At 50.3% G+C, this 25,721-nt stretch overlaps 3 protein-coding genes across 3 annotated transcripts in view; all 3 read right to left on the reverse strand.

Moving 5' to 3' along the window:
- LOC123763677 (streptococcal hemagglutinin) overlaps positions 1-24,034 on the reverse strand; it is a 93,355-nt gene extending 69,321 nt beyond the window's left edge. Inside the window, exons 1-2 of the mRNA XM_045750952.2 lie at positions 23,960-24,034; positions 21,612-21,725 (exon numbers count right to left, since the gene is read on the reverse strand). The gene's annotated coding sequence lies outside the window, so the exon portion shown is untranslated. The remainder of the gene's footprint in view (positions 1-21,611; positions 21,726-23,959) is intronic.
- Positions 102-698, reverse strand: LOC138352182 (uncharacterized). The gene has a single exon (XM_069304449.1). It carries the CDS (start codon positions 696-698, stop codon positions 102-104), a length of 597 nt encoding a protein of 198 aa, XP_069160550.1.
- Positions 8,731-11,286, reverse strand: LOC138352183 (streptococcal hemagglutinin-like). The gene has a single exon (XM_069304450.1). The coding sequence runs from the start codon at positions 11,284-11,286 to the stop codon at positions 8,731-8,733; it is 2,556 nt and encodes an 851-aa protein (XP_069160551.1).
- Positions 24,035-25,721: the final 1,687 nt, after the last annotated feature.

The raw sequence follows: 25,721 nt of genomic DNA on the forward strand, positions 1-25,721 counted from the left end.
CTTATTAGAATATTGAGGTGAAGGAGCGTGTAGTGTGGAGATGGCAGCAAGTCCCCCACAGTATGTCCCCGCTCTTGTGGTCTCCTGACGCCGCCCCTCACTCACTGCCAGGGAGTGAAGACGTGGCACTGTTGAGGCTCCAGCTGGCTGTTGAGGCCCCAGCTGGCTGTTGAGGCTCCAGCTGGCTGTTGAGGCCCCAGCTGGCTGTTGAGGCTCCAGCTGGCTGTTGAGGCTCCATCTGGCTGTTGAGGCTCCATCTGGCTGTTGAGGCTCCATCTGGCTGTTGAGGCTCCATCTGGCTGTTGAGGCTCCATCTGGCTGTTGAGGCTCCAGCCGGCTATTGAGGCTCCATCTGGCTGTTGAGGCTCCAGCTGGCTGTTGAGGCTCCATCTGGCTGTTGAGGCTCCAGCTGGCTGTTGAGGCTCCACCTGGCTGTTGAGGCTCCATCTGGCTGTTGAGGCTCCACCTGGCTGTTGAGGCTCCATCTGGCTGTTGAGGCTCCAGCTGGCTGTTGAGGCTCCAGCTGGCTGTTGAGGCTCCAGCTGGCTGTTGAGGCTCCAGCTGGCTGTTGAGGCTCCAGCTGGCTGTTGAGGCTCCAGCTGGCTGTTGAGGCTCCAGCTGGCTGTTGAGGCTCCAGCTGGTCGCATGAAAGCCAGCAAGTAGTGAAGGACCTTTTTTGTAGCCACGTTTGAACCCATAAAGATGGCTGACCAGTTTACAAGACAGTTTAGGATTGCCTTTATGCCCTGAATTGTAGATATTTTCATGCAACATCAATCCAGTCATTTGAGCTGATAACTTGTGTAAAGAAACATGTTATGCCCTTGCACGGAGGCGACACGGCGAGTAGTGAAGGTGCTGGCGCTCCCTGCAGGTAATGTATCACTGTGAGTGAAGGTGCTGGCGCTCCCTGCAGGTAATGTATCACTGTGAGTGAAGTGCTGGTGCTCCCTGCAGGTAATGTATCACTGTGAGTGAAGTGCTGGCGCTCCCTGCAGGTAATGTATCACTGTGAGTGAAGGTGCTGGTGCTCCCTGCAGGTAATGTATCACTGTGAGTGAAGGTGCTGGCGCTCCCTGCAGGTAATGTATCACTGTGAGTGAAGGTGCTGGTGCTCCCTGCAGGTAATGTATCACTGTGAGTGAAGGTGCTGGTGCTCCCTGCAGGTAATGTATCACTGTGAGTGAAGGTGCTGGTGCTCCCTGCAGGTAATGTATCACTGTGAGTGAAGGTGCTGGTGCTCCCTGCAGGTAATGTATCACTGTGAGTGAAGGTGCTGGTGCTCCCTGCAGGTAATGTATCACTGTGAGTGAAGTGCTGGTGCTCCCTGCAGGTAATGTATCACTGTGAGTGAAGTGCTGGTGCTCCCTGCAGGTAATGTATCACTGTGAGTGAAGGTGCTGGTGCTCCCTGCAGGTAATGTATCACTGTGAGTGAAGGTGCTGGTGCTCCCTGCAGGTAATGTATCACTGTGAGTGAAGGTGCTGGTGCTCCCTGCAGGTAATGTATCACTGTGAGTGAAGGTGCTGGTGCTCCCTGCAGGTAATGTATCACTGTGAGTGAAGGTGCTGGTGCTCCCTGCAGGTAATGTATCACTGTGAGTGAAGGTGCTGGCGCTCCCTGCAGGTAATGTATCACTGTGAGTGAAGGTGATACATTACATTACAACCTGAGGAGTGTGAGTGTAAGTGTGTGTACAACCTGAGAGCTGAGAGTAGTACCCCGACCTTCACTACTTCACTGTAACCGGCGCGGTGCGGGGCCTCGCCACTGCTCACCTCCTAAAGAAGAGCTCAGGTGGGCCGGATGCGTCATAACTAAGGAAGAGTTCAGGAAGGCCGGATGGGGTATAACTCGCCTTTATAACCCATCCCCCTTAATCTACGCCGCCAAAAGTGAAGTGTTTATGTTTACCCGAGCTGGGTTTGTGGTGGGGGGGGGGGGGGGGGGGGAAACTGGTCAGTGGTGGAGGGGGAACACTGGCCAGTGGTGGAGGGGGAACACTGGTCAGTGGTGGAGGTGGAACACTGGCCAGTGGTGGAGGTGGAACACTGGCCAGTGGTGGAGGTGGAACACTGGTCAGTGGTGGAGGTGGGACACTGGTCAGTGGTGGAGGTGGAACACAAGTCAGTGGTGGAGGGGGAACACTGGTCAGTGGTGGAGGGGGAACACTGGTCAGTGGTGGAGGTGGAACACTGGTCAGTGGTGGAGGTGGAACACAAGTCAGTGGTGGAGGGGGAACACTGGTCAGTGGTGGAGGGGGAACACTGGTCAGTGGTGGAGGGGGAACACTGGTCAGTGGTGGAGGTGGGACACTGGTCAGTGGTGGAGGGGGAACACTGGTCAGTGGTGGAGGGGGAACACTGGTCAGTGGTGGAGGGGGAACAATGGTCAGTGGTGGAGGGGGAACACTGGCCAGTGGTGGAGGTGGAACACTGGCCAGTGGTGGAGGGGGAACACTGGTCAGTGGTGGAGGGGGAACACTGGTCAGTGGTGGAGGGGGAACACTGGTTAGTGGTGGAGGGGGAACACTGGTTAGTGGTGGAGGTGGAACACTGGCCAATGGTGGAGGTGGAACACTGGCCAGTGGTGGAGGGGGAACACTGGTCAGTGGTGGAGGGGGAACACTGGTCAGTGGTGGAGGGGGAACACTGGTCAGTGGTGGAGGGGGAACACTAGTCAGTGGTGGAGGTGGAACACTGGTCAGTGGTGTGGGGGGGGCACTGGTCAGTGGTGGAGGTGGAACACTGGTCAGTGGTGGAGGTGGAACACTGGTCAGTGGTGGAGGGGGAACACTGGCCAGTGGTGGAGGGGGAACACTGGCCAGTGGTGGAGGTGGCTGGACAGGAACTGAGCTTGTGGCAGTGTATTAAACCAATGGAAACTTGAGAGGGTCGGCGGTAGGAGAGGAAAGTGTTAATTTAGCCAGCCTTGAGGAATGTTTGCGGTGGCAGCGCTCCCTAGCGCTGCACGCTCTAATCTTCGCGTTGACGGCCAGCCATCCCACACACACACACACACTTGCCAAACCTGCAGTTGAGGTGAGGGATTGTTCCCCAGCGAGGGAGAGTGTAGTGGATGGGGTGCAATTTTTTGCGGAGGATGGAGTAGAGTGGAGTTGATGAGTATTTTTAGCTGACCAGTATTTTGACAGTTTTAGTATTAAGAGGCGCAGTGTGGTGTAAAAGATGTTTAAGAGGCGCAGTGTGGTGTAAAAGATGTTTAAAGAGGCGCAGTGTGGTGTAAAAGATGTTTAAAAACTAAAGCATTCACAGTATAAAACACACCATTATTATAGTTTGTGAAAACTTAAATAAACAATTCATTGTTTTTTTAATATAATTACAGTATTTTGGAATCTTAATATAAAACAATTCCCTGGTAATTGAAGAAGTTGTATACGTAAAATCCTTTCTAAATCTTGCAAGAAATTCTGAGACAAACTGATCATCGCCTTGACCAGAGAACACAAGAACGTAAATATAACATAAAGACAGATCAGGATTTAATGCATTGTTCATTTGAGAAATTTACACCATCAAATTTACTGGAGTAATTAATGAAAAAATAGTTAGTGTTATTGAAAGAAATGTAATTAAATGTTACTACTCAAAAGTAGTGGGTTTTGTAGCATAAATGTAAGCCCAGGATTATATATATTAGCTAGCCCGTAACTGCTAAGATATGTGATGTATATAAAGTTGTGTGAATGTTCATATCAGCCCTTGCTGTAACCTTCTTCTGTCATGTCTCCTTCTGTAGCCATCTGTTAAAAACTCTTCATCTACTCGCGTGCAGTATGTGTGTGTGTGTGTGTGTGTGTAATTACCTAAGTGTAGTTACAGGATGAGAGCTACGCTCATGGTGTCCCGTCTTCCCAGCACTCTTTGTCATACAACGCTTTAAAACTACTGACGGTCTTGGCCTCCACCACCTTCTCACTTAACTTGTTCCAACCGTCTACCACTCTATTTGTGTGTGTGTGTGTGTGTGTGTGTGTGTGTGTGTGTGTGTGTGTGTGTGTCTGTGTGTGTGTGTGTGTGTGTGTGTGTGTGTGTGTGTGTGTGTGTGTGTGTGTGTGTGTGTGTGTGTGTGTGTGTGTGTGTGTGTGTGTGTGTGGAATGATGATAACAGCCATTATGATGGCTCGTGTGTTGAAGTTTCCCAAGGCAAGAAGAGTGTGGAGGGGGTGATGGTCGCGGGGAACCATCTTCTCTACTCTAGGGAGCCTCGCCGCGTAAATCACCCTAACAATATAATCCTGGGAACAGTTCCTTGCTTCCTCACAGCGAGCATTTTTTTAATTCAGATCCGCAATTAGTGTTGCTGTGGTGTGTGGGCCGCCGTGGAGTGATAGAGCGGGAGAAACATTGTACGTTACGTTGTGTGAGTTTTAATACTTTTTAACTTTTCCGTCTTGGGGTGAGTGGCTGCATATGCTCTTGCCAACACAACAGTTGTCTTGGTCTTTTGTACGCGTATTAGTCGTGTTTACGTTCGGTCGGGGATTGAACCCCGACCTGCATGAATCGAGACCGTCGCTCTACCGTCCACCCCAAGTGGTTGGAACAGCGTGATGATTAGAATTAATATACGCTGGTAATATGGCCAGGTGTGCCAGGCGCAGTATTTGACATTAGCCTCGGTTTGTACACGGTGTCCCCAGGTGACTTTCTTAGCCTGATACTCCAGGTGTGTCGCGGGTACCACACCTGCCCGGTACTCCAGGTGTGTCGCGGGTACCACACCTGCCCGGTATTCCAGGTGTGTCGAGGGTTGATGGTTCAAGGGAACTATTAAGGGGCAAGCACCAAGTCATTACGACTATATAGCACTTGGAAGGGTCAGGATAAGGATTTGGGATGGGACGGGGAGGGGGGTGAGGGGGAAGGAATGGTGCCCAATCACATGGACGGTCAGGAATTGAACGCCGACCTGCATGACGCGAGACCGTCACTCTACCGTCCAGCCCAAGTGGTTGGTACAGTCTAAGAAAAGTTCCCCTTTAACCCTTAGGTGCTCAGAACGTGCAAAATTGGCAACGTCGCCTTTGTTGTTGTTGTGGGTTAGGTTATGAATGACCAGACTCTTTGTAACGACGAGTCTCATTGGTCATTACACCACACACGTGTTTACATCATTTTTGGCCATCTAAAGAAATAAAAAGGAATAGTGCAATGAATAAAAATTAATATATTTAACTTCGTGACCAAGATCGCTCTACACGAACGATTATGAGTTTATTGACCATTAATATAAACGATGTAGTGTGTGATATTGTTACGAATTACCATATGGTTCACGAAGCAGACGATCTGATCGCACTCATAAAACCATCACCATCAGTGAGGACCATCAGGACACCACCACCATCAGTGTGGACCATCAGGACACCACCACCATCAGTGTGGACCATCAGGACACCACCACCATCAGTGTGGACCATCAGGACACCACCACCACCAGTGTGGACCATCAGGACACCACCACCATCAGTGTGGACCATCAGGACACCACCACCATCAGTGTGGACCATCAGGACACCACCACCACCAGTGTGGACCATCAGGACACCACCACCACCACCAGTGTGGACCATCAGGACACCACCACCATCAGTGAGGACCATCAGGACACCACCACCACCAGTGTGGACCATCAGGACACCACCACCACCAGTGTGGACCATCAGGACACCACCACCACCACCAGTGTGGACCATCAGGACACCACCACCACCACCAGTGTGGACCATCAGGACACCACCACCACCAGTGTGGACCATCAGGACACCACCACCACCAGTGTGGACCATCAGGACACCACCACCACCATCAGTGTGGATCATCAGGACACCACCACCACCAGTGTGGACCATCAGGACACCACCACCATCAGTGAAGACCATCAGGACACCACCACCATCAGTGAGGACCATCAGGACACCACCACCACCACCAGTGTGGACCATCAGGACACCACCACCACCAGTGTGGACCATCAGGACACCACCACCACCAGTGTGGACCATCAGGACACCACCACCACCACCACCAGTGTGGACCATCAGGACACCACCACCATCAGTGAGGACCATCAGGACACCACCACCACCAGTGTGGACCATCAGGACACCACCACCACCAGTGTGGACCATCAGGACACCACCACCACCACCAGTGTGGACCATCAGGACACCACCACCACCACCAGTGTGGACCATCAGGACACCACCACCACCAGTGTGGACCATCAGGACACCACCACCACCAGTGTGGACCATCAGGACACCACCACCACCATCAGTGTGGATCATCAGGACACCACCACCACCAGTGTGGACCATCAGGACACCACCACCATCAGTGAAGACCATCAGGACACCACCACCATCAGTGAGGACCATCAGGACACCACCACCACCACCAGTGTGGACCATCAGGACACCACCACCACCAGTGTGGACCATCAGGACACCACCACCACCAGTGTGGACCATCAGGACACCACCACCACTAGTGTGGACCATCAGGACACCACCACCAGTGTGGACCATCAGGACACCACCACCATCAGTGAAGACCATCAGGACACCACCACCATCAGTGAAGACCATCAGGACACCACCACCACCATCAGTGAAGACCATCAGGACACCACCACCACCAGTGTGGACCATCAGGACACCACCACCACCAGTGTGGACCATCAGGACACCACCACCACCAGTGTGGACCATCAGGACACCACCACCATCAGTGTGGACCATCAGGACACCACCACCACCAGTGTGGACCATCAGGACACCACCACCACCATCAGTGTGGACCATCAGGACACCACCACCACCACCAGTGTGGACCATCAGGACACCACCACCACCATCAGTGTGGACCATCAGGACACCACCACCATCAGTGAAGACCATCAGGACACCACCACCACCACCAGTGTGGACCATCAGGACACCACCACCATCAGTGAAGACCATCAGGACACCACCACCATCAGTGAGGACCATCAGGACACCACCACCATCAGTGAAGACCATCAGGACACCACCACCATCAGTGAAGACCATCAGGACACCACCACCATCAGTGAGGACCATCAGGACACCACCACCATCAGTGAAGACCATCAGGACACCACCACCATCAGTGAGGACCATCAGGACACCACCACCACCAGTGTGGACCATCAGGACACCACCACCACCATCAGTGAGGACCATCAGGACACCACCACCATCAGTGAAGACCATCAGGACACCACCACCACCAGTGTGGACCATCAGGACACCACCACCACCACCAGTGTGGACCATCAGGACACCACCACCACCAGTGAGGACCATCAGGACACCACCACCATCAGTGAAGACCATCAGGACACCACCACCATCAGTGTGGACCATCAGGACACCACCACCACCAGTGTGGACCATCAGGACACCACCACCGCCAATGTGGACCATCAGGACACCACCACCACCACCAGTGTGGACCATCAGGACACCACCACCACCATCAGTGTGGACCATCAGGACACCACCATCATCAGTGAAGACCATCAGGACACCACCACCATCAGTGTGGACCATCAGGACACCACCACCACCAGTGTGGACCATCAGGACACCACCACCACCACCAGTGTGGACCATCAGGACACCACCACCATCAGTGAAGACCATCAGGACACCACCACCACCAGTGTGGACCATCAGGACACCACCACCACCAGTGTGGACCATCAGGACACCACCACCACCAGTGTGGACCATCAGGACACCACCACCATCAGTGTGGACCATCAGGACACCACCACCATCAGTGAGGACCATCAGGACACCACCACCATCAGTGTGGACCATCAGGACACCACCACCACTAGTGTGGACCACCAGGACACCACCACCACTAGTGTGGACCATCAGGACACCACCACCACTAGTGTGGACCATCAGGACACCACCACCACTAGTGTGGACCATCAGGACACCACCACCACTAGTGTGGACCATCAGGACACCACCACCACTAGTGTGGACCATCAGGACACCCACGGACCGTGATGCAACACGCCGCGTCCTGATGGGCGAGCCACTGTACTCTGACCACAAACCCTCACGTAAGATTCACCTGTAATATTACATAAAACCACTTAAGTACTCCGTAAGCTGCCGAATGTTGGCACATATTACTTTTCTTAATTCGCCGCGCATGAAAGTGAAGAAACATTCTCGCCACAAACTGGTTAGCGAGAGAAGTACGGGCAGGGTTTTTACCCGAGGGTGCCGGGAGGTGTGTGCAATATTCCTCGCTTCATTTCCACGTTTGCGAAAATTAGGTAAAGTTTTACTAATGTGTCTAAAATGCAGGTAAAATGGTGCGGGTGGTGTTGATGGCGTGAGAAGCAGCGGAATGCGTGTCTCCCGCTGACGCTAGGGAAGTGGTTTGGGGAGGGTGGCCCCCCTCCCCCCTGGTAGTTATGGCCGGGGGGGGGGGGTAATGTCTCCCCCTCCTCTTTACCTGTCAGTAGTGACGGTAGTTGGGAAATGATGGTCTCCACGTTTATTATAATTCATGAGAATTAATAATGGTGATGCACCAGTTCCTGCGTCAAGGAAAACACTGTTTCTTTAATATTGTCGAATGTTTGAAGCAAATTCCATTTGGTTAGTACTTGTTGGTAGGAGAGCGGGAGGCTTGTCACTGTACGGCCAAGTCAGGCAGCCATTGTACGGCTGTACGAGGCAGCCACTATACGGCCGAGCGAGGCAGCTACTGTACAGCCGAGCCAGGCAGCCATTGTACGGCCGTAAGAGGCAGCCACTGTACGGCCGAGCGAGGCAGCTACTGTACGGCCGAGCGAGGCAGCTACTGTACGGCCGAGCATGGCAGCTACTGTACGGCCGAGTGAGGCAGCCACTGTACGGCCGTGCGAGGCAGCCACTGAACGGCCGTGCGAGGCAGCCACTGAACGGCCGAGCGAGGCAGCTACTGTACGGCCGAGCGAGGCAGCTACTGTACGGCCGAATGAGGCAGCCACTGTACGGCCGTGCGAGGCAGCTACTGTACGGCCGTGCGAGGACGCCACTGTACGGCCGAGCGAGGCAGCTACTGTACGGCCGAGCGAGGCAGCTACTGTACGGCCGAGTGAGGCAGCCACTGTACGGCCGTGCGAGGCAGCCACTGTACGGCCGAGCGAGGCAGCGACTGTACGGCCGAGCGAGGCAGCTACTGTACGGCCGAACGAGGCAGCCACTTTACGGCCGAGCGAGGCAGCTACTGTACGGTCGAGCGAGGCAGCCACTGTACGGCCGAGCGAGGCAGCCACTGTACGGCCGTGCAAGGCAGCCACTGAACGGCCGAGCGAGGCAGCTACTGTACGGCCGAGCGAGGCAGCCACTGAACGGCCGAGCAAGGCAGCCACTGTACGGCCGAGCGAGGCAGCCACTGTACGGCCGAGCGAGGCAGCTACTGTACAACCGAGCGAGGCAGCCACTGTACGGCCAAGCCAGGCAGCCACTGTACGGCCGAGCGAGGCAGCCACTGTACGGCCGAGCGAGGCAGCTACTGTACGGCCGAGCGAGGCAGCTACTGTACGGCCGAGCGAGTCAGCTACTGTACGGCCGAGTGAGGCAGCTACTGTACGGCCGAGCGAGGCAGCTACTGTACGGCCGAGCGAGGCAGCTACTGTACGGCCGAGTGAGGCAGCTACTGAACGGCCGAGCGAGGCAGCTACTGTACGGCCGAGCGAGGCAGCCACTGAACGGCCGTGAGAGGCAGCTACTGTACGGCCGAGCGAGGCAGCTACTGTACGGCCGAGCGAGGCAGCCACTGTACGGCCGAGCGAGGCAGCCACTGTACGGCCGAGCGAGGCAGCTACTGTACGGCCGAGCCAGGCAGCCATTGTACAGCCGTACGAGGCAGCCATTGTACGGCCGAGCGAGGCAGTTACTGTACGGCCGAGTGAGGCAGCCACTGTACGGCCGTGCGAGGCAGCTACTGTACGGCCGTGCGAGGCAGCCACTGTACGGCCGAGCGAGGCAGCTACTGTACGTCCGAGTGAGGCAACCACTGTACGGCCGAGCGAGGCAGCCACTGTACGGCCGTGCGAGGCAGCTACTGTACGGCCGTGCGAGGCAGCTACTGTACGGCCGAATGAGGCAGCTACTGTACGGCCGAGTGAGGCAGCTACTGTACGGCCGCGCGAGGCAGCCACTGTACGGCCGAGCGAGGCAGCTACTGTACGGCCGAGCATGGCAGCTACTGTACGGCCGAGTGAGGCAGCCTCTGTACGGCCGTGCGAGGCAGCCACTGAACGGCCGTGCGAGGCAGCCACTGAACGGCCGAGCGAGGCAGCTACTGTACGGCCGAGCGAGGCAGCTACTGTACGGCCGAATGAGGCAGCCACTGTACGGCCGTGCGAGGCAGCTACTGTACGGCCGTGCGAGGACGCCACTGTACGGCCGAGCGAGGCAGCTACTGTACGGCCGAGCGAGGCAGCTACTGTACGGCCGAGTGAGGCAGCCACTGTACGGCCGTGCGAGGCAGCCACTGTACGGCCGAGCGAGGCAGCCACTGTACGGCCGAGCGAGGCAGCTACTGTACGGCCGAACGAGGCAGCCACTGTACGGCCGAGCGAGGCAGCTACTGTACGGCCGAGCGAGGCAGCCACTGTACGGCCGAGCGAGGCAGCCACTGTACGGCCGTGCGAGGCAGCCACTGAACGGCCGAGCGAGGCAGCTACTGTACGGCCGAGCCAGGCAGCCACTGAACGGCCGAGCAAGGCAGCCACTGTACGGCCGAGCGAGGCAGCCACTGTACGGCCGAGCGAGGCAGCTACTGTACAACCGAGCGAGGCAGCCACTGTACGGCCAAGCCAGGCAGCCACTGTACGGCCGAGCGAGGCAGCTACTGTACGGCCGAGCGAGGCAGCTACTGTACGGCCGAGCGAGGCAGCTACTGTACGGCCGAGTGAGGCAGCTACTGTACGGCCGAGCGAGGCAGCTACTGTACGGCCGAGCGAGGCAGCTACTGTACGGCCGAGTGAGGCAGCTACTGAACGGCCGAGCGAGGCAGCTACTGTACGGCCGAGCGAGGCAGCCACTGAACGGCCGTGCGAGGCAGCTACTGTACGGCCGAGCGAGGCAGCTACTGTACGGCCGAGCGAGGCAGCCACTGTACGGCCGAGCGAGGCAGCCACTGTACGGCCGAGCGAGGCAGCCACTGTACGGCCGAGCGAGGCAGCCACTGTACGGCCGAGCGAGGCAGCCATTGTCACAACGGTCTGACACCTTAAGTAATGGTCCAAGTCTACAGTGTTTGGTGTGGAGAATATTAATGTGAGCGGGAGTATATTGTACCATGGTTAATGCTGATTGTGCGTAAGTGTTTTGAAGACATGAGAGTACTCGGTGAACCAAATACTCGCTGAGTATTGCCCTCTACACTAGTAGAGAGAGTATGCCCTCTACACTAGTAGAGAGTATGCCCGCTACACTAGTAGAGAGTATGCCCTCTACACTAGTAGAGAGTATGCCCTCTACACTAGTAGAGAGTATGCCCTCTACACTAGTAGAGAGTATGCCCGCTACACTAGTAGAGAGTATGCCCTCTACACTAGTAGAGAGTATGCCCTCTACACTAGTAGAGAGTATGCCCTCTACACTAGTAGAGAGTATGCCCTCTACACTAGTAGAGAGTATGCCCGCTACACTAGTAGAGAGTATGCCTTCTACACTAGTAGAGAGTATGCCCGCTACACTAGTAGAGAGTATGCCCGCTACACTAGTAGAGAGTATGCCCGCTACACTAGTAGAGAGTATGCCCTCTACACTAGTAGAGAGTATGCCCGCTACACTAGTAGAGAGTATGCCCTCTATACTAGTAGAGAGTATGCCCTCTACACTAGTAGAGAGTATGCCCTCTACACTAGTAGAGAGTATGCCCTCTACACTAGTAGAGAGTATGCCCTCTACACTAGTAGAGAGTATGCCCTCTATACTAGTAGAGAGTATGCCCTCTACACTAGTAGAGAGTATGCCCGCTACACTAGTAGAGAGTATGCCCTCTACACTAGTAGAGAGTATGCCCGCTACACTAGTAGAGAGTATGCCCTCTACACTAGTAGAGAGTATGCCCTCTACACTAGTAGAGAGTATGCCCTCTACAGTAGTAGAGAGTATGCCCTCTACACTAGTAGAGAGTATGCCCTCTACACTAGTAGAGAGTATGCCCTCTACACTAGTAGAGAGTGGTGTTCCCTCTGTCGGAAAATCCGACACCATTTAATATATCATACAGACAGATAATAATTGCTGCTGTATTGCCAACAAGTTACCCATAGAAAACGTAACTTGTAGTGGAATTACCGTCTAAAGAAAACGGGATATCATCACCACATACTATTATATTCACCACCTATTATGGTGGGAATTATTCTTAAATACATTAGTCTTTGGACTTTACCATCATAAAACATTTCATATAAATTAACTTAATTATCAATATTAAAGTAAAGTAAATGTGACCCTTCTATCACTTTTTGACATCTGGACAATGTAAGCTAGGCATCAGGGTGAGGGAGGGCAGACATTGTTTATACTAGACCAGAGGCACACAGGAGCAAATACGGCTCCTGTTAATTTTACTTGGACGAAGTGTTATGGAAACCAAAGGTGTACCATTATCACACGCTGTCAACAAATCAAGTTAAGTGTTCTTCCGAAACCCATGTATCTTTCATTTATGGCCATTAATGTCATTATATAGGGTGACCCGGTTAGAGCACGTGGTAGCCTCAAACTAAAGGTAATTAAGCCAGGTCTTTAAGGTTCCATGTACAGTGTTTTCTCTGATATACCTGTCATATACTAGGTTTCTGGCTTCACAGTTAGCGTCCTTTTGACAGGTCAAGACGAGGAAGCATGCTTTGTGCATCAGTTACCAGGGTGATGGAAGCTACCTCAAAGAGGGAAAATGTGGCGTCTACAACCTAGTTATACCTGGTGGACTAAAGCTTGCTGTACAAATAAGATAAGGAACCTTTTCAATGTATGTAGTCTAATACTGTAGTTTGATTGGCTGCATATATATAAATTAAATTTATATAAACCCCCCTAATGTGTAGAGGATCGATTTGTGAGATTATGAGATTATTGCAGAAATACAGTCCACTTATCATTATACAAATTGCTATCGAAGTATATAAATTAACGTAAATATAAATTCATATAAATTAAATAAATATAAATCTCACAGGTCGGTTACCACACCCTCTACACTAGTAGAGAGTATGCCCTCTACACTAGTAGAGAGTATGCCCTCTACACTAGTAGAGAGTATGCCCTCTACACTAGTAGAGAGTATGCCCTCTACACTAGTAGAGAGTATGCCCTCTACACTAGTAGAGAGTATGCCCTCTACACTAGTAGAGAGTATGCCCTCTACACTATAGAGAGTATGCCCTCTACACTACTAGTGTAGAGGGCATACTCTCTACTAGAGAGTATGCCCTCTACACTAGTAGAGAGTATGCCCTCTACACTATAGAGAGTATGCCCGCTACACTAGCACCAGTGTGTAGTGTAGTTCCATACACGTACACTTGCTCTCTGCATGTTCACTGTGAACTTTTTGCTTGTTCCTCCCCCTCGCTTAACATTACGTTTTATGGCTGTAATGGTACTGTCTCCGATACCCAGAGTAGGGAACAGCCCAGGTACCCTACCTCCCTCCCTTCCCATGAGAGAGGGAGGGGCCCTGATACTGTAGAAGGAGTAGAGGGCCAGGTACCCTAGAGGGAGGAAGGGGGGCCCAGATACGCTAGAGGGAGGGAAGGAGGGGCTCAGATTCCCTAGTGGGAGGGAAGGGCCCCTGATACCGTTGAGGGAGGGAGGGGCTCAGATTCCCTAGTGGGAGGGAAGGGCCTCTGTTTCCGTTGAGGGAGGGAGGGGCCCAGATAACCCTAGAGAAAGGAAGGGGCCCCATATACAGGGCCTAGACATCTAGTATAAGGGAGAGGGGGCCGCTGCCACTGATGATGTAAGGTTGGAGAGATGTGGTGGTAATGGACAGCCTAGCAAGCAAGGTGGGCTACCTACCTACCACAAGATAGGTAGGTAGGTAGCCCCTAAGAGTAGCCTTGTGGTGCGCCGTGCTGCCCCTCCCACCTGCCCCGCGCCCCTTTGACATTAGTCGTCAGATTCTAAAAAACTCCTTCTACCTATTTAGGATTTTTTACCTCCTCGTTTTCTTTCAAACTGTGCACGTGTGTGTGTGTTTGTGTACTTCGAATTTTAGCTCCTCGGCTCTGCGTTTCCAATCCTGTATTGGTTAGTGTAATGACTCCCTGTATCCTACTACAACATATATATGTATCATGCGGTGTAATGAGCTTGTCTCAAAGATAATCACCTCTGACCAGTTCCTGTTGTTTACAGTTTGTTACGCTGGCGGGGTTCTTCTTGCAACCTGTCATCCAACAAAGAATGACGCTTTTCGCTCGTATGTTTTACATAAGGCCAAAAAATGTCGAACTAGAAAATAGAAGCGGCTCACGAAAGTGACGTACTGTCCCGTTTTTTGTTTTGGTTCCTCTGGTAGGTTAGAAGACACTATAAATTAACCGTTTTCTTGACGCAGGGAAACCTTAAGAGGACGGACTGCTTCCTGACGTGTTGCTCTGGCGTGTGTGCCTCGCACTTGGCCGTCGAGGTCTCTATATTCCTCTATTGTTATTTTGAACACAGTTTCTTCATCAACTTTGTCGGTTCCTCTTAGAATTTTATGTCGTCGTCATTTCCCCCCCCCCTCCATGGTCCTCCTTCATGTCGTCATGTTCCCTATGTTCTTCCTTCATGTCAATATGTCCCTCGTGCTCCTCCTTCATGTCAACTTATCCCCCATGCTCCTCCTTCATGTCAATATGTCCCTCGTGCTCCTCTTTCATGTCAACATATCCCCCATGCTCGTCCTTCATGTCGTCATGTCTTCCTTGCTCCTCCTTTTCTGTGATAAAATATTATTCTCTGAGCCTTTCATTGTAGTAAATTCCTCTCTTTCTATATCGAGAGAAGCATTGTTGCATATATATCTATATATGTTATAGGTTTAGTCTACATATTTCCAAGTGAGGCTTGAGTTTGGGGGCTTCGTAATCAATGGTGGGTCTCTTATAATGTACACAACACCGCGAAGGATTCCTTGTTTAGCTTCCTGAACGTTATATGGATACTCCAGTTTCACAAACACTGCGTCATTGTGGTCAGGTTCGCTTCTGGCATCACATGAGGAGGTTATGGCGTCTTTTACCTTTAAGAGAAGGGCATTTGCTCTTTTCTTCCTTATTTCGCCGGTCTACCGACGAAATAAGGAAGAAAGGAATGTTTGTGAATGACTCTCAAACCTTGTGTTGTTCGTTCTATCATTTCTTCAAGATGCTCTGTCTTCTATCCTCTTGCCTCCAAGCTTGCCAAACTCTCACTTTTTATCTCAGTACTTTTTCTCCTGTCCATTTCGGTCACTCCCATGACTTCATCGAAAGATTGCGCCTGCAGTCACCCTCTAAGATTCACCTTCTCTGTTTACTAATGTTTCCCTTGATGATGATCTCTCTTTTCTTACTCAGAAGGCCATTGAGATTCTCTCGCTTCCAGCTGACGTTTTCCTCTAACTCATTAGAATCTATGCTGACTCTAACTCCTTCTGTTTCAATGAAATATACTGCGCTCAAATTTTCGGTGTATCTATGGGTTCTCCTCTCTTACCTGTTCTTACCATTCTCTATATGGAATAATTTGAAACTATTCCTCGTACTATTGATACTCGTCCCTCTCTCTGGCTTCGCTATATTGATATTGTTGTTCTATGGCCTCATGACTCGAATCTTTACCAGCCTTTTCTCTCCTCTCTTAACAATCTGGCTCCTACTATCAATTTCAATATTGAATGGAAATCTAATTCCCTCCTTCCTTATACAGACGTTCATGACAGCTCTGGGTCTCATTTCTCTTTCTTTGTCTACCGCAAGCCTATGCATAGTGGTATGTACATTCACTTTTCTTACCCTCCCTTTCTGGTTAAAAAAGTGTTCTTGTCTCTCCTCTTCTTCCGCGCTCTACGCAGTCAGTGACCCTCAGTTTCTAGATTCTGAAATTTCCTTTATTTACAAATCTATCTCTTGCCTTTGTTGCACCTTACATTTTATCAACTGTGCTTATTCTTATCCCCTGCACTACTCACCCATTTTCGGCAAAAACGTCTTGGTGAAATTGTCAAGGACATATTTTTGTTGTTATTATAAATGTTCAGGTAAAGTTAATGTCAAAATGTTTCCAAAGTCAACTATTTCCATTTCAAAACACAAAGAGTAATGAAAACATTTAAAATCATTAAAATATAGCCTAATTAAAAAACAAAAAAACACAGCTCTCAGAGCGCCTAAAGGCGCTTTGCGCAGTGCAGTGGAGTTTCACTAAACGAAATTTCGTTAATCCCAAACCTGTTTACAACACTAGTATCAATGCGCTCTGTCTTCCTTTCATATCTGAACTCAAAAATCTTACTAATATCTTTCGTCCTCGTGACATAAGCTCGCTTTGCGGCAAACTAACACTTTTCGCAGTAATGTGGTTCGCACTGCTCTTCCTGCTTCTAATGCTGCTGGTGTCTACTCTATTTCCTGCTCGTCTTGTCCTCTCCAATACTTGGGGAAAAAGGCCGTACACTAAATGATAGACTTATGGAACACAAAAAAGTGTTAAGTCTGCAGACACAAACAATGCTCTCTTCTATCATGTTAGGGATTCTAATCATCCTATTGATTGATCTTCTAAAATAATCTTTCCGGCCTCCACTCTACACATACGCCGTCTTGTCGTATCGGCTCTGATACACAACGTACGCAACATGAACTTGAGTCCTGGATTTGTTGCTGTTGATTCTTCCCTTCCACAGTATATACTCAAATGCTCTAACCTTTCTAGCAAACATAATCTGGCTTAAACGTTGCCCCTTTCTTTTATTCTTACCCCATTTTCTTATTCTTACCGTCCTCTTATTCTCATCCTATTCTTACCTTTCATCTTATTCTTTCCCTTTTCTCTTACGTGCTCCTCACCTCTCACCTCACTCTTAACTTATTTATTTGTCTGTCCTTTCCTCTCTTCTGTCCTGTCCTTTCTGTTTACGGGCTCACTATAACCAGTGCTACGTGCACATTTCGTTCTGAGTAGCTAAATGTAAAACATCAAACACCCTTTCTTCCATCACATGACCTGATAATGGTCCAGGACGGTCCGAAACGTCGTCGCTTATTAATTTTTGGTAATTATTGTATTGGGATTAGAAGTTGAAATCATCTTCGTTAGTTGAGAGATGAGTAGTGACGTGCTTGTGTGGCGGGAGGAGTGAGGTGGAGGACTGGTGGATAGATGTGGAGAGGGGCTGGTTGAGAGAGGTGGAGGGAGGCTGGTATCAGAGAAGTGAATGGGCTGGTGGTGGGAAGAAAGGGACTGGAGGAGGGAGAAGTATGGCGGCAACCACAGCGCATCATCAGTTGACACCTCTGAGCCAGGCTGGCGTGAATGTAGCTATAATTACTCGTAATAACAAAAAAATGTGGCCACCGTGTTCCGTCCAGTAACCCCAATCCTCGCTCGAGACCTCATCTCCCCCAACCTTGAGACAGCACCCCCCCACCTCCCCCCGTCAAGACAGCAGCTCCCGTCGAGACAACAGCCCCCGTCGAGACCACACTCTCTGTCGAGACCACACCCCCTGTCGAAACGGCACCTCCCTCCCTGCAACCCCCAAATCTTAATGCCCCCTCACTGGAGAGAAAGTCTCAGCAAGGTTCGTGGCGGTAACGGCTCTCTTCTTCAGGTAATCGCCGTAAATCTGGACCAGAGCAAGATAACTGGGTTCGTGTATCTCCAAGGTTGTTACAACACGGTGTGTGATGAGTCAGGTGGTGAGGACGTGTCATGGGGGAGACCTGAGGGACGTCCAGGTTAAGGGAGGCTTCACTCGCCCTCAACACCATGGTCACGCCGGGCGGGAGGCCAGGATCACTACCAACGGTGCGTCGCAATCACCGACGGGGCGGCCTGTGTGAGTCCGCCCTCCTAATGTGACCAAGTACTTGCTTGTATTTCCCCGTTTCTTCCTGCGCTTTGCAGATAAGGTGTGGCTGGCTGGGCCAAACCACGTCTTATTGAACATTGTTTTATGTAGCATTTTCGGGTTGGTCGCCCTCTCAGTGGGCCTGGCAGCTGAGTGGACAGCGCTTGGGATTCGTAGTCCTGAGGTTCCGGGTTCGATCCCCGGTGAAGGGGGGAACAAATGGGCAGAGTTTCTTTCACCCTGATGCACTTGTTCACCTAGCAGTAAATAGGTACCTGGGAGTTTGGACAGCTGCTTCCTGAGGGTGTGTAACATAAAGGAGTCCTGATCGAGGACCGGGCCGCGGGGACGCTAAACCCCGAAATCATCTCAAGATAACCTCAAGATGGAGTGGTCTTCACATACTGACTGACTTCCCCCAACCTTCTCCTGCGCTTTGTTACCTTTTCTCTCTTTCCTTTTCCTTGCTCTCTCATGTTTGTGAGCGGAGTGTAGTGAGCCGCGGGGCAGGCGTCACCACCGCGGCCTCCTGGGGTAGTGAGCCGCGGGGCAGGAGTCACCACCGCGGCCTCCGGGGGTGGTGATGCAACCCTTCACTCGCCGCCTCGCGCCTCACCACTGCCTCAATCTTCCATTTCTTATTTTGCTCTTGTTATCATGATTAGTTTGTGAAGTTATTTGAGTATTTTAATACTTGTATTTCATTGTCCCTTGTGACCTCCTGAGTCACACGGTTGTCTTGAGATGATCTTGAGATGATTTCGGGGCTTTAGTGTCCCCGCGGCCCGGTCCTCGACCAGGCCTCCACCCCCAGGAAGCAGCCCGTGACAGCTGTCTAACACCCAGGTACCTATTTTACTGCTAGGTAACAGGGGCATAGGGTGAAAGAAACTCTGCCCATTGTTTCTCGCCAGCGCCTGGGATCGAACCCAGGACCACAGGATCACAAGTACAGCGTGCTGTCCGCTCGGCCGACCGGCTCCCGTTGCCGACGGTGACCCCAACATGGCGACCAGTTCCCACAATTTGACACACGTCAAACCTGATGAGGTTTGTTTATTCTGAAGCGTGAGAGCCTTCACGAGGCCGAGGTTCATGTGGCCGAGGCGTGGGAGCCTTCACGAGGCCGAGGTTCATGTGGCCGAGGAATCACCACTCCTCAGGTGTTTTTAACTTCATTAAAGTCAACATTTTGACGCTGTTGACAACGTCAAATTTGCGGTGCATTAAGTGTGAGGACAGGTTGAATATGCAGGATATATCCACGAGTACCTCGGCCTCCACGAGTACCTCGGCCTCCACGGGTACCTCGGCCTCCACGGGTACCTCGGCCTCCACGGGTACCTCGGCCTCCACGGGTACCTCGGCCTCCACGGGTACCTCGGCCTCCACGGGTACCTCGGCCTCCACGGGTACCTCGGCCTCCACGGGTACCTCGGCCTCCACGGGTACCTCGGCCTCCACGGGTACCTCGGCCTCCACGGGTACCTCGGCCTCCACGGGTACCTCGGCCTCCACGGGTACCTCGGCCTTCACTATAATGTTGGTCAAAATACATGTCTGTAGTTTGATGGGATCTGTGTTTCAGACATGACTGTGACGTGTACTGTCTGTCAGCTCAGGCCCTCAGTACTTACTGGTGATAACTACCACCAGTCATCATGTGTAACTACCACCAGTCATCGTGTGTAACTACCACCAATCATCGTGTGTAACTACCACCAGTCATCGTGTGTAACTACCACCAGTCATCGTGTGTAACTACCACCAGTCATCTTGTGTAACTACCACCAGTCATCGTGTGTAACTACCACCAGTCATCTTGTGTAACTACCACCAGTCATCATGTGTAACTACCACCAGTCATCGTGTGTAACTACCACCAGTCATCGTATGTAACTACCACCAGTAATCGTGTGTAACTACCACCAGTCATCATGTGTAACTACCACCAGTCATCGTGTGTAACTACCACCAGTCATCGTGTGTAACTACCACCAGTCATCTTGTGTAACTACCACCAGTCATCTTGTGTAACTACCACCAGTCATCATGTGTAACTACCACCAGTCATCGTGTGTAACTACCACCAGTCATCGTGTGTAACTACCACCAGTCATCGTGTACAACTACCACCAGTCATCGTGTACAACTACCACCAATCATCGTGTACAACTACCACCAATCATCGTGTACAACTACCACCAATCATCGTGCACAACTACCACCAGTCATCTTGTGTAACTACCACCAGTCATCTTGTGTAACTACCACCAGTCATCGTGTGTAACTACCATCAATCATCGTGTACAACTACCACCAGTCATCGTGTGTAACTACCACCAATCATCGTGTACAACTACCACCAGTCATCGTGTACAACTACCACCAGTCATCGTGTGTAACTACCACCAGTCATCGTGTACAACTACCACCAATCATCGTGTACAACTACCACCAATCATCGTGTACAACTACCACCAGTCATCGTGTGTAACTACCACCAATCATCGTGTACAACTACCACCAGTCATCGTGTGTAACTACCACCAATCATCGTGTACAACTACCACCAGTCATCGTGTGTAACTACCACCAGTCATCGTGTACAACTACCACCAATCATCGTGTACAACTACCACCAATCATCGTGTACAACTACCACCAGTCATCGTGTGTAACTACCACCAATCATCGTGTACAACTACCACCAGTCATCGTGTGTAACTACCACCAATCATCGTGTACAACTACCACCAATCATCGTGTACAACTACCACCAGTCATCGTGTACAACTACCACCAGTCATCGTGTGTAACTACCACCAGTCATCGTGTACAACTACCACCAATCATCGTGTACAACTACCACCAGTCATCGTGTACAACTACCACCAATCATCGTGTACAACTACCACCAATCATCGTGTACAACTACCACCAATCATCGTGTACAACTACCACCAATCATCGTGTACAACTACCACCAATCATCGTGTACAACTACCACCAGTCATCGTGTACAACTACCACCAATCATCGTGTACAACTACCACCAGTCATCGTGTACAACTACCACCAATCATCGTGTACAACTACCACCAGTCATCTCTACTGACTCCTTGTACATCCACTTAGTCAAGAACATTATGTGGAGATATATTTTAAACATCAGCAGAGTCCTTCGGCAAGGAAACTTGCAATTATAACTCGTCTATGTAGAGATGAGAGACGCCCTTATCACAGTAGGAGATACCGGCGGCTGGGTCGCTGGAGTCAGCGCTAATGTGATCATAGTTCCCCCTCAAAGCCCTCCGGACACAACGTAATTTAACACACTATTATCTTGATCGGTTCATTTAGTGTCGGATATAATACGAGTCCGCTGAATATAATAATGTTACTTCGGTGTTAGATTTCTTAAGTTTATAATGTTAATTACAAATGTTGAAGTTGCACAAAAACTGTTGAACTTACCTGTTTGGTAGCCGATGCGTGGCTAGTGAAGGAAGGTCGCTTCCTGCGGTGATTCTTGCGGGTTGATCTGTGCCACTGAATGTTTGTAATGTTCTGTGATGTTTATTCTGAGCCCTGGTGGAGGAGGACCGGTAAGACAAACACGCTGTGTCTACACACACACACACACACACGCACACGCACACGCACACACACACACACACACACACGCATACGCACACGCACACACACACACCGACCTCACATCACGAGCCGCTCACAAGGCCAAATACACCGCGACCTTCCCTACAGAACGCTCACTTGGGGTTGCTTACGCTGTGTCGTACTAATTAGTCACTAAAGCTGCATGACTGCCAAGTGTGCTCAGCCGTCCTCAAGGGTTGTGCCACTGGTGGCTAAGGCAACACATGCCAGTTTAGTGCTGTTGGAGGAGCTGATACGCTATACAGTAAACAGTTCTGAGCGTTCATTCAATAGGAGCATAGATCTAAATGTTTCTGAAATTGTTGCTTCTCAATCACCGTCTATCAGTTACATGACTTGGTGAGCATGGAATGAAAAGTAAAAGATGTTATTACTAATTGAGAACAAAAAGTTGTTATGAATTGAGAACAAAAATTACTAAACGAATGAAAAAAAATATTTATTCAAAAAGTAAATAAATTTATATATTTAGTCACAACGGAAAGTGATTGATGTGTGCTCGTGATGGACAGGTCAGAGGGTGCTCGTGATGGACAGGTCAGAGGGTGCTCGTGATGGACAGGTCAGAGGACTGTGCTAACTTTTCCTCAACTCAAGCATTTTGTATGTCTATAAAAACGTTAAGGAAACCTTTTGGGGAAATATAAGAAGCTACTTAAAACTGTACACAAATGATCTCAGCAGCGCTATACTGGTAATGTTTTCATAATCCTTTTATAAAATTACATTTAACTGTTCCCGAAATTTATAAAAAAAAAAGTTAAAAAAAAACGGTATTTGGTTGTAAATAATTAAAGTAGATCATTGTGTTGACGCATCCGCGTGAGCGCGTATGGCAACACTTGTTCTTGAAGATCCAACACACCTCACCAACACCTCCACGTCGCCTCTCTCTCTATCTCTCTCTCTTTCTCCAGCCTTCACGTCTCGCCCCTCTGCTGTGTGTGTGTGTGTGTGTGTGTGTGTGTGTGTGTGTGTGTGTGTGTGTGTGTGTGTGTGTGTGTGTGTGTGTGTATGTGTATGATATTTTGGTAGCAGTCTTTCTTGCGAATATATGTTGTTTAAATATGACCGAAAGGGTAAAATTTATGATTCTAACACGAATCTTCTTAATATTTCTTACGTTTTCCTTTACTTCACTGTCGAGGGAAGTTGAAAAATTAACACCCCAAACTTCCATTTTACATTCTACTATAATTTGGCGCCTGTGGATGCGTTTTGCAAAGTACACCTTACACTTTCAAAGACAAGTTTACTGTGCTGAACATCGAATTATATACTCTTTGAGTGAGGTGGTGGATGAATGCCATAACAAGGGGTATTAACATTCATCCTCAACATCACCCAAAGAGTATATAATTTGATGTTTAAAAAAGTATAATTGTCTTTGAAAATGTAAGGTGTTCCTTGCGAAACGCATCCCCCATGCGTCACACTATAGTAGAGTGTAAAAATTAACTTTTGAGAGCTAATTTTTCATCTTCCCTCGACAGTGAAGGAAAACGTAAGAAATATTTAGAAGATTCGTGTTAGAATCATTAATCTTACTCTTTCGGTCATATTCAACAATATATATTTGCAAGAAAGACTGTTACCCATATATATATATATATATATATATATATATATATATATATATATATATATATATATATATATATATATATATATATATATATATATATATATATATATATATATATATATATATATATATATATATATATATATCTCAGTGGGTTCAACTTAAGCTAAGGCTTGAGATGATTCATGGTTGTTGGTTAAGTTTATGTGCAAGGGGGAGAGTGTGAGGGAAGGAGTGTGCAGGCAAGGAGGGGAGTGCCAGGCACTCTAGGCACCGACACTCCCACACGCTGTCTCCGTGATTTGTGGATGTTCTCCGGAAGACAAAAAGTCTATTATGACGTGTTAGCGTCTGCACAGAGCTCTCTACACCCTCTGGTATCTCTGAAAGAATTCAGAGGTGTATTTTGAGGCCTTGCTCTGGTGTCTCTGAATTAGTAATACAACACTGTTTTTCCGGCACTTAAGCCGCGCTACAGACGCCAATAGCAGAGCGGCGATCCTACATGAGGTGTGGAGGTGGTGATGAGGAGGGGCAATGTGGGACCCAAGTAATGCACCTCGACAAGTCCACAGTGGCTGGGGTCCGGTGGAGAGCCACAACACCGCACACGTTCACACTACAGAGCCGCAGACCCGAGTGCCTTACTGACACACTGCCACTCACCACGGGCCTTCTCCTGCCTCATTCAGCCCCGCCTCCTTCCCCATTAAGCCCCCCCCCCCTTCTCCTCAGCACAACCATGCACCCTCAGAATCTCCCCCCTCCCGGCACCCCCAGGCACCCCCAGGCACCCACAAGAACCCCTCGGCACTCAACGGCACTCCCAGGCACCCCCGGCACACCACAACGTTCACTCCATCACTCTCGCTTCAGCCTTCTCTCTCACTCTGGTCTCGCGCGAGTTCACTACCTGCATGTGTTGACGGGTGGGCCACTCTCCCTGTGCACTCCTGCCTCTCACACTCCTGCCTCTCACACTCTTGCCTCTCACACTCTTGCCTCTCACACTCTTGCCTCTCACACTCTTGCCTCTCACACTCTTGCCTCTCACACTCTTGCCTCTCACACTCCTGCCTCTCACACTCCTGCCTCTCACACTTCTGCCTCTAACACTTCTGCCTTTCTCACTCCTGCCACTCACACTCTTGTCTCTCACACTCCCGCCTCTCACACTCCTGCCTCTCACACTTCTGCCTCTAACACTTCTGCCTTTCACACTCCTGCCTCTCACACTTCTGCCTCTCACACTTCTGCCTTTCACACTCCTGTCTCTCACACTCCTGTCTCTCACACTCTTGCCTCTCACACTACTGCCTGTAATACTCCTGCCACTCACACTCTTGTCTCTCACACTCCTGCCTCTCACACTCCTGTCTCTCACACACCTGTCTCTCACACTCCTGCCACTCACACTCTTGTCTCTCACACTCCCGCCTCTCACACTCCTGCCTCTCACACTCTTGTCTCTCACACTCCTGTCTCTCACACTCCTGTCTCTCACACTCCTGCCTCTCACACTCCTGCCTCTCACACTCTTGTCTCTCACACTCCTGCCTCTCACACTCCTGTTTCTCACACTCCTGTCTCTCACACTCTTCCCTCTCACACTCCTGTCTCTCACACTCCTGTCTCTCACTCACTTCTGTCTCTCCCACTACTGTCTCTCACACTACTATCTCTCACACTACTGTCTCTCACACTACTGTCTCTCACTCACTTTTGTCTCTCACACTACTGTCTCTCACACTACTATCTCTCACACTACTGTCTCTCACACTACTGTCTCCCACTCATTTCTGTCTCTCACACTACTGTCTCTCACTCACTTTTGTCTCTCACACTACTGTCTCTCACACTACTATCTCTCACACTACTGTCTCTCACACTACTGTCTCTCACTCACTTCTGTCTCTCACACTACTGTCTCTCACACTACTGTCTCTCACACTACTGTCTCTCATTCACGTCTGTCTCTCATTCACGTCTGTCTCTCACACTACTGTCTCTCACACTACTGTCTTTCACACTACTGTCTCTCACACGACTGTCTCTCACTCACTTCTGTCTCTCACACTACTGTCTCTCACACTACTGTCTCTCATATTCCTGTCTCTCACACACTCTTGCCTCTCACACTACTACCTCTCACACTACTGTCTCTCACACTACTGTCTCTCACACTTCTGCCTCTCACACTCCTGTTTCTCATACTCATGTCTCTCACACTCCTGCCTCTCACACACCTGTCTCTCACACTTCTGCCTCTCACACTCCTGTCTCACACTTCTCTCTCACTCCTGTCTCTCACACTACTGTCT

Source organism: Procambarus clarkii, chromosome 52 (assembly GCF_040958095.1).
Source record: "Procambarus clarkii isolate CNS0578487 chromosome 52, FALCON_Pclarkii_2.0, whole genome shotgun sequence".
In the NCBI taxonomy this organism is placed as follows: domain Eukaryota; kingdom Metazoa; phylum Arthropoda; class Malacostraca; order Decapoda; family Cambaridae; genus Procambarus; species Procambarus clarkii.

Excerpts from the sequence above, each read along its gene's own strand:
- LOC138352183 (XM_069304450.1), bottom strand. The coding sequence starts at position 11,286 with ATGGCTGCCTCGCTCGGCCGTACAGTGGCTGCCTCGCTCGGCCGTACA.
- LOC138352182 (XM_069304449.1), bottom strand. The coding sequence starts at position 698 with ATGGGTTCAAACGTGGCTACAAAAAAGGTCCTTCACTACTTGCTGGCT.